Genomic DNA, 8,233 nt, shown 5'->3' on the forward strand with positions numbered 1-8,233 from the left:
AATTTGGCAATGTATCTTTCTGTTAACACAACCTTCAGTTCTTATCTATCCTCTTTCCAGTAGCTCTAGCTCTAGAATAATTAAGTGATTCTCTAAACAAAATATGAGGTTCTGCTTTTGACAATAATATATTTGATCAATATCAATCTCGCTAACATTATATTCTCGGAAGTTTAGTACACCAGACTGCCCCCATAGAGAAATGGAGAAAGATATAAACTGTAAATGAAAATATGTTTAAATTCATTCCTCATGTTTACATTTGAACGTTAGTGAAAAAACTACAAGCAAATCATCGTACAATATCTGAGTAATACAGCAGCGTGTGAGGTTCCCATTACATCTATGAGTGGAGTGGAACAGCTACAATGTTGTCGTAGGCTCGATGGAATTTATACTAGGTACACAACACATAACAATTCGCGATACATACACATAATTAGTTGGAAATGTACATTGCTATTTCGCTTCACCACCAAAATAACTCAACTTCTGATGCTCACAGGACTGCATAAAGCTGAGATTAAAGGAAAAAATAACAGTTAAAGAGTCGACAGATTAATCATTTCTATCAAATTTACAATCAGAAATGTTGATGAAGTTACCAGCATGGAGAAAGGAGCAAACTTATGGATTGTCATGGGAGCATTCTGTTAGTTCAGAACTCAACATGTGATGGAGGAGGAAATCTACTCGCTGGCTCCGAGTCTTAGTGCTGTGCAATGAAAGAAGTTGCCAATCAGAAAAATGGTTTACATCTTATACGTGTTAATGAAAGTTTTCCCATATCTCAACATCAATCAATCACACTTACCCAACATTACGTCTCCGCTCACTTGATTCCTGAATTACACAAAAAGAATTCAGGTTCACATGAGTACTTCTTATTAACAAATACAACAATGTTATGTAACGAAATAAGAGATGTAGATCTCCAAGATTAGTACCAATTGGTTCGTTTAATGACGACCTGGTTCAAGACTAAAGGATCAAACAGAGGGTAGACTAGTAGAAAAGACGAAAAGTCTAGAACTGTTTTGAGGGTTATAGAGTGATGAAAAAGGTTAGAATACTATTTAGTATGTTCTAATAAGTGCTGTTAGCGTAAATGTAGATTTAAATGCCGAGGGATTTAAAAATAGGAGGAAGTGAGGAAAGAGTAAAGAAACAGGGTTTACGGTAGGCAAAAAGAAACAAAATATACTCGGAGTGATAGTTTTGTCAATGATTTGAATAAAAGATTCTGTTTGTTCTCTTTTGAAGGAATCGTTCTCTTTCTAAACTTCACGAGTGTAAATAATAAATAGCATTTCTATGATGAAACGAAGAACTCCAACAACTCGCTAGAGTCTGTCAAGTTGTTCCTGTCTGCAAATGAATACGCTAGTAATAATAGATTCGCTTCATGAGAACCAGCTGATGCAGGCTCATAAACTAACCTTGTCATCACCATCCACACAGTTTGCTGCAGCCTCTAGATCCATTTCTGCTTGAAAAGCTTCCAAGACAAATGCTACAATCTGAAAGGAGTCCAAACAAAGGTTAAGTATTCAGTTATGAATTATCATTTATTGTTGAAGTGTTTGTTTTTCGTTTCAGCAATGGCCTTTGCTATAGGGCTATACAGAGTATAAACACATAGGAAAGAAGAAGGTGTCCGAACACAAAAGAAAAATAATGATAAAGATCAATTAAAAAGATGCAGTATTACAACTTCTGTAATTTAAAGTTTCTAAAATATACCCCTACATGGATTATTATTATTTTTTTTTAAAAAAGTAATAAAAAAAATATTTAAAACTATTTTTCACTTCTGTTAGACGAAAAGGGTATTTCTGGGCCACTTTTTAAAAAATGAGGGGTAGATCAACTCTAAATTGCTTAGTTGAGATGTCTGACATGGCTCGGTAAAGTGTAAACATATTTAAATGATATCTTCTCAGATGTAACATACTCTAAAGGAACTAAATCCCTTCCACTTCTAGAGCCCAGATTTTGCAACGAGTAGACATGGATACTTACCAAATTTAACAGCCACAAAACTGAGATAAGATAGAAGCTGACGAAGTAGACATAAGTCCAGGCAGTCCCCGTTAGTTCCTTGTAGCTCTGAAATGTTAGGCAATTATTATCAGCAATTCGGACCATCCATGTTAGGAAAGCAGGTAGGTCGAAACTGTCAAATTGGCATTAATCATCTCAATACTCTTTACATTCGCACATTGCAGAATGCATGAAGGATGCCACAACTTGTAACAACTAAGATCTTACTACATGTTACTCAAAGTTAATAAGTTATCAACATTCATTGAATCCCCACATACATAATTTATACTTGTAAAGAAAGTCCAGTTTGTGCACGTACAGGTTAACACTCAAAAAAGCACTAAGAGAATGATATTAATAGAACATTGATATTTAAACCACATACAGAAGGATTATCAATAGTATTTGCATGGCACAAACCACTCAAACATCAGAAATTAGCTAAGTGTCTTTGACTTCTATCTGTTTGGTGTACACTCATTAAGCAGACAAAAAGAAATACTCTCCTCTCTCAAAATTGTTAATTACCTCATACACAATAATTACGATCTCAAAGCTGATGAAATGTTCCTGAATAACAGTAATATCTCCAGTATATGTTCTTGTGCATATAAACATTATGAAAGAATCAGAGCATCATCCTAATTGTTGAATAGTCTTAGATTAGTGTACAACTTTTGAAAACCATTACATAGTCGTCCAGGATATTGTATATCTACAATATCTCCCCGCAGACGTAACCTGATTTTAGAGTTCATGAAGCAGACTTGAAAGTGTCTGTAAAGGTCTACCAAGAATAGGGTCAGATACATGCTAAAATATTCGAGCATCCAACCCAAAATTTTAAAGTAATGGGTGTGATTAAGAAAATAGACATTGGGTCTAATTCAACCCAAAAGGCTAGTTCATGAGGAGAAGATTTACCCAAAACTTTATGAGAAGGGGATGCAGTAGCTCATTCGCAACCAATATGGGATACTTAACACCCCCGTCTCCGGCACGCCTAGGACCGGAATTGATGCGTGGACAATATAAATTTTTGGGCCCAAAAGTTGGGTCAGATACATGCTTTGAAATATTTGAGCATCCAACCAAAAACATTAAAGAAATGAGCACGGTTAAGAAAATGAATATTGGACCTAATTAAACTCAAAAAAAACTATGGAAAAATTACTTGGAATGATACCTTTTAATAAATAATTACTGATTTTAGCAATACTTTTTATTTATTACCATTTTTAGCAATAATATGTTAAAGTTGCAATATGTATTAAAAGTGAATTAGGTATGCAATATACATGTATTATAATTGTTTTTTTAAAATATATTATGCTTGTTTGGTAAGAAATTGACAAATTGTATTATAAGTGTATTAAAATATGTGATAAATGTATTATCCATCAATAAAACTTGTATTATATGTGAATAATAAATTGTTCTTTGTAATATGTGTTAAAATTGTATTATAAATGTATTAAAAGTGATCAAATGAGAAAAAAATGTTATTGCTATAAATGGTAAATATTTTTTTAATGTTGTATATTTATGCAAGTTTCCCAAAAACTATCTTATGATTAGAGGAGCACCCAAAATTATAAGGAGAAGCAGCAACTCATTCACAACCAATGTGGGATACTTAACACCCTCGTCTCCTGCACGCCTAGGAATGGGAATTGGTGTGTGGAGTGTGGACAATATAAATCGGGGCCCAATATTGGGAAAAAGAAATAATAGGAATAGGTTTAGCTCTAATCCTATGTTAAAGAATTTCAATATCAAAAAATGAAAACCTTAAGGTAATGGGTGGAGTAGTTCAAGAACTTTTGAGTTCCTTTGGAAACCCTTACACAACCAAAGAGGGATAAGTGTCATATTTTCTAACAGGTCCAATAATCTAGAAATGTTGGAAACTCGCATCGGGTGTCTTGTGTGATAAGAATGTGCCACCAAGCCTTAAAGGTAAATTTTATAAAGTGATGGTCATCCCATGTTGTATGGGGCAGAGTGTTGGCCGATCAAGAACTCACGCATCCAAAAGATGAGAATAGTAGAAATGAGGATGTTGAGATAGATGTCCATGTTGTATGGGATAGAGTGTTGGCCGATCTAGAAATCGCACATCCAAAAGATGAGAATAGTAGAAATGAGGATGTTGAGATAGATGTGTAGGCATACTGGGGCATATAGGATCAGGACAGAAGCTATTGGGGATAAGGTGAGAGTGGCCTCCATGATGGACAAGATGAGGGAGGTGAGGTTGAGAGGTTCGGGCATGTGAAGAGAAATGCACAAATGCCCCAATGAGGAGGTGTAAGAGGTTGGCACTATTGGGTATAAAGAGAGGTAGAGGTAAGACGAAGAAGTCTCAAGGAGAGGTGATTAGACAATACATGACACACCTGTAGCTTACCGAGGACATGACCCAAGACAAGAAGATATAGAGATTGAGGATTAGGGTAGAAGGTTATTAGATAGTTGAGCGTCTAGTTCCCTTATCAATATTGTAATTGTTACTCTCTTACTATCTTATTCTTCGATTTTAGTATTACCTATTGTTTCCTTTGCTTCATCGTATTATTTATTATTGCTATTTGTTCTCTTCTTAATTGTTTCCAGCATGGCTTATTCACTACTATAGTTGCTATAAATACTTGATTTTGAAAGGCTTTACTTGAGCCAAGGGTCTATCAAAACAACCTCTCTACCTTCAACAAATAGGGTCAAGGCTGCATGCACACTACCCTCCCAAGACCCCACTTGTGGGATTACACTGTTGTTATTGTCCAGTACTCTAGAGCCAAAGAAAATCCTAATCCAAATGATGTTCACACTGTAAACCTCTTACAAATATGTTCTCTCTATAAGTGAATGCACATGGATGTTAGTTTTTCGTCTCTAGGATTCTCATGTCATAAAAACCACAATTTCATCTCAATTTTCTAGGTGAATCTTTCCTCAAAGGAATTCATTTTACACTCTGTAAAGACATGTATCACAGAACTGAGGAAACACAACAAAAGTAGAATAAAGACATGTATCACAGAACTGAGGAAACACAACAAAAGTAGAAATAGTGCAGCCACTTAAGGATTAGGCTAGGCTCCAGTCACCAAAGTCATCATCCGTCGAACCTATTTTGAAGGTGGCCTATGGGCTCATTTAAGTTTTCCTTTAAAGGTAAGAAAAATACATGACTGATCTATGAAGAATATGCATCATACAAGATGACCATACATATAAAAGATAGTTCTTCAAAGCAGATATAATGGTAATTGAGGAAATCCTAAAATCACGATACCTGCATCCACACTTGCCAATTTCCCATCACCAATATATTGAAAACTGTGACCATGCCGCTTGGGTAGTCATTGAAGTTAAAAAGCAAATAGCTTGGAATGTCAAGAAAACAAAGTTGATTGACTTCCAAGTGGGAATACTACAAGAATACGCAACAATAAAAATGGATCTTGTTATTAAATGATAAAATTGTTTCTCCCAAGAAGATTATCATGAAATGACAAAAAGATTGTCCCCTTGTCCTTTATTGTCCTGTAGAATGCTCTAATTTCACCATTGACAAAAGGATACTCATTATCAGAAAGCTCCGTTTGGGCTAAATTGGGGTTTCCAGCATTGACAATCCCCCCAAAGATCTGCACAAGTTAAATAAAGTAACTAAGGGTGAAAATGAAGAAAAAGGATAGGAAAAGAGTAGACAGACAATACTTCAACATCGATAAAGAAAATGATGAGGAAAAGCTATTTCAGTTTCTTCTATGATGCCATATTGACTAAGACCTACAACCAAAGGCAATCTAACGGAGAGAAAAATAAATTTAATGACAGAGAACTTCACAAAGATTAAAAACAGAGTTCAGACGAGAGGAATAAAATCTTAATGGAATGGTAATAGGCAAATAGCAACAACAAAGGTCAAATATACCTGTAAACCAAGAGAGCAATAAAAGCACAAGATGCAGAATATGGTCCCCAAGTACGGCATCAGACTTGGTATGAGGGTCAAAAATGTGGCAACAAAAGCACGATATCGCTCTACATGCAGCAAGAGTCTCATTAATCGTAACATTCTTGCGATAAGAAGATAACGAATCCTGTAAGCACCAGAGACAGAAGCATTTAGTCTATCCATAAGACAGGAGAAGTAAATTGTAAAGCATCAGAAAGAGAAGACACTGAGAAAACTCTAAGCATCCAATAATGGGTTTCTCATTCTCTTACAGACGCATTCTAAGTAAGAAACCATATTCCCAATAAGGGGTTCCTCATTCTCTTACAGATGCATTCTAAGTGAAAAATATACTCTAAAAATAAGGCAAGCAACATTTAATAAATACGACAACATTTTATAAATATATATTGACCATCCTAAATTATCTTTTGGAATATTCTAGGTGATATCCTTTTTCAAGTACAACGAATCTAGACTTGTATGAATTTAGAAACATATTCACTTGATATCTTGACCACTTATTGTCCTTTTGGAGACCATAAAAAGCAGATAATTGTATTATGGTCAATCCAGGTTCATCATTATTATAAGCAAAGGTTATACAAGCCACAAAAGGATAATTAAGAATTTTTCTAATCATTTTCTAGTTATAACATCTAAATCTTATTAACGCTTCACTTCAAGAATAGCATCTAGAAGTCAGAACACAGCACATAGAAAAAAAATAATCATAAATCCATCCAATTGAGGAAGAAAAACAGAAATCAAATCATGGAGACAAGCATCTTTTTCTTGCCTCCAAAAAGTCTATTACTTATACATGGTTATATATTCAGCAAAATAATTAAAGTACTCAAAAAATGCCAGAAACAAGAGCAGACAATTTGGCAGAATTGCAAGAGCAAAATAATTCAGAGGCCTTTACCATTCTCCATTGGACAAAAAGGTCAGATCATCAGGGGCAACAAAAGTAGCTGTTTCTCCAATAACTGTGAAAATTGAATTCATCCGTTAAATCAGTTAAATCCAGTAAGTGCAGAAAAAATAGCTATCTCACTATGTGCAGAAAAGTGAGAAGTGTCAATTAATGCAAAGAACTTGACAAGCAGTAGCACTGTTGACTGGGTTCAAATTATTATTAGGAAAAAAAAATTACTCTTAAACACCAAGAAAAAATACTGGCAGCAGTGCACCATATTTTAGACAAAGGACAAACAACCACTTCTAATAAATGAAGTGTCATGGAATTGGACGTATCTTCAGAGGATTCCTAATTTCTTGACCTCTATCCTTTCCGTTAATATCTCTGAATATATGACTTTTGGGCTTAACTCAACCGCAAAAACGAACTCATGCGGAGAGGATTACCCAAGACCAAAACCACAACCCGTTCCCTCAACCAATGTGGGACTTAACACTCCCCAAATGCTCAGGCCTAAACTGGAGGGTGGGTTAAGGGGTCCAAAATTGCGTAACACAACAATAGGGACCAATGGGTCTGGCTTTGATACCATGAGAAGAAAATGGACCCTAGGCCTAACTCAACCCTCAAAAACTAACCCATGAATTGAGGATTGTCCACGACCATAATCATAGCCCATTCCCTAAATTAACGTGGGACTTAAAAAAAATCTACAAGCATTATCAAACAAAGGTGAGGTAATACAGCGTATTTCAAATGACACTTTCAGATACAGCCTTACATATGTTATAAATTGAATATAAAGAGAGAGATCTGAAATACAATTATGAGCCAAGCAATTTGAAATGCCAATCCAAGTGCCAACACAGTACTTGATATAAAAGTTAATCAAGAGAATTCAGGCTTTAAAACTATTGAAACCTACCAATGACCCAAGTGACGATAAAATCAAATTGATTTTGACCATCCCTCCAATAGTTCTCAAAACCGTAAGTGTACACTTTTAGTGCCATCTCGATAACATATAGCCAGCCTGTGCAACAAAATAAAAATGGTAAAATTCCAAATATGCTCAACCCAAAGAGTAAGCACAACACCACAATTTTAAGATGAGAGTTGTGAAGAACAATGTTTGATGTCAAAAGAGGCACCACCATAATGATAACAACAACAACAACAACAACATACCCAGTGAAATCCCACTAAGTGGGATCTGGGGAGGGTAGAGTGTACGCAGACCTTACCACTACCTCGTGGAGGTAGAGAGGCTGTTTTCGGAGGACCCTCAGCTCAAG

At 35.4% G+C, this 8,233-nt stretch overlaps 2 protein-coding genes across 3 annotated transcripts in view; one reads left to right on the forward strand and one right to left on the reverse strand.

Annotated features, from left to right (window-relative positions):
• Positions 1-8,233, forward strand: part of LOC125878027 (tetraspanin-19) — a 367,072-nt gene that overhangs the window by 170,215 nt on the left and 188,624 nt on the right. The window lies entirely within an intron of this gene.
• Positions 403-8,233, reverse strand: part of LOC125878005 (two pore calcium channel protein 1B) — a 25,250-nt gene continuing 17,419 nt past the window's right edge. The window contains exons 15-24 of one of the 2 annotated variants that reach the window (XM_049559302.1): positions 7,864-7,971; positions 6,942-7,005; positions 5,990-6,158; positions 5,635-5,699; positions 5,345-5,435; positions 2,023-2,109; positions 1,440-1,520; positions 815-843; positions 606-715; positions 403-507 (exon numbers count right to left, since the gene is read on the reverse strand). In XM_049559302.1, coding sequence (XP_049415259.1) covers positions 628-715; positions 815-843; positions 1,440-1,520; positions 2,023-2,109; positions 5,345-5,435; positions 5,635-5,699; positions 5,990-6,158; positions 6,942-7,005; positions 7,864-7,971 — 782 coding nt within the window. In that variant the 3' untranslated portion in view covers positions 403-507; positions 606-627. Of the gene's footprint in view, positions 518-605; positions 716-814; positions 844-1,439; positions 1,521-2,022; positions 2,110-5,344; positions 5,436-5,634; positions 5,700-5,989; positions 6,159-6,941; positions 7,006-7,863; positions 7,972-8,233 lie in introns of both variants that reach the window. The other variant, XM_049559300.1, reaches the window with a different exon arrangement.

The sequence above is a fragment of the Solanum stenotomum genome, chromosome 9 (genome assembly GCF_019186545.1).
Source record: "Solanum stenotomum isolate F172 chromosome 9, ASM1918654v1, whole genome shotgun sequence".
Taxonomy (NCBI): Eukaryota; Viridiplantae; Streptophyta; class Magnoliopsida; order Solanales; family Solanaceae; genus Solanum; species Solanum stenotomum.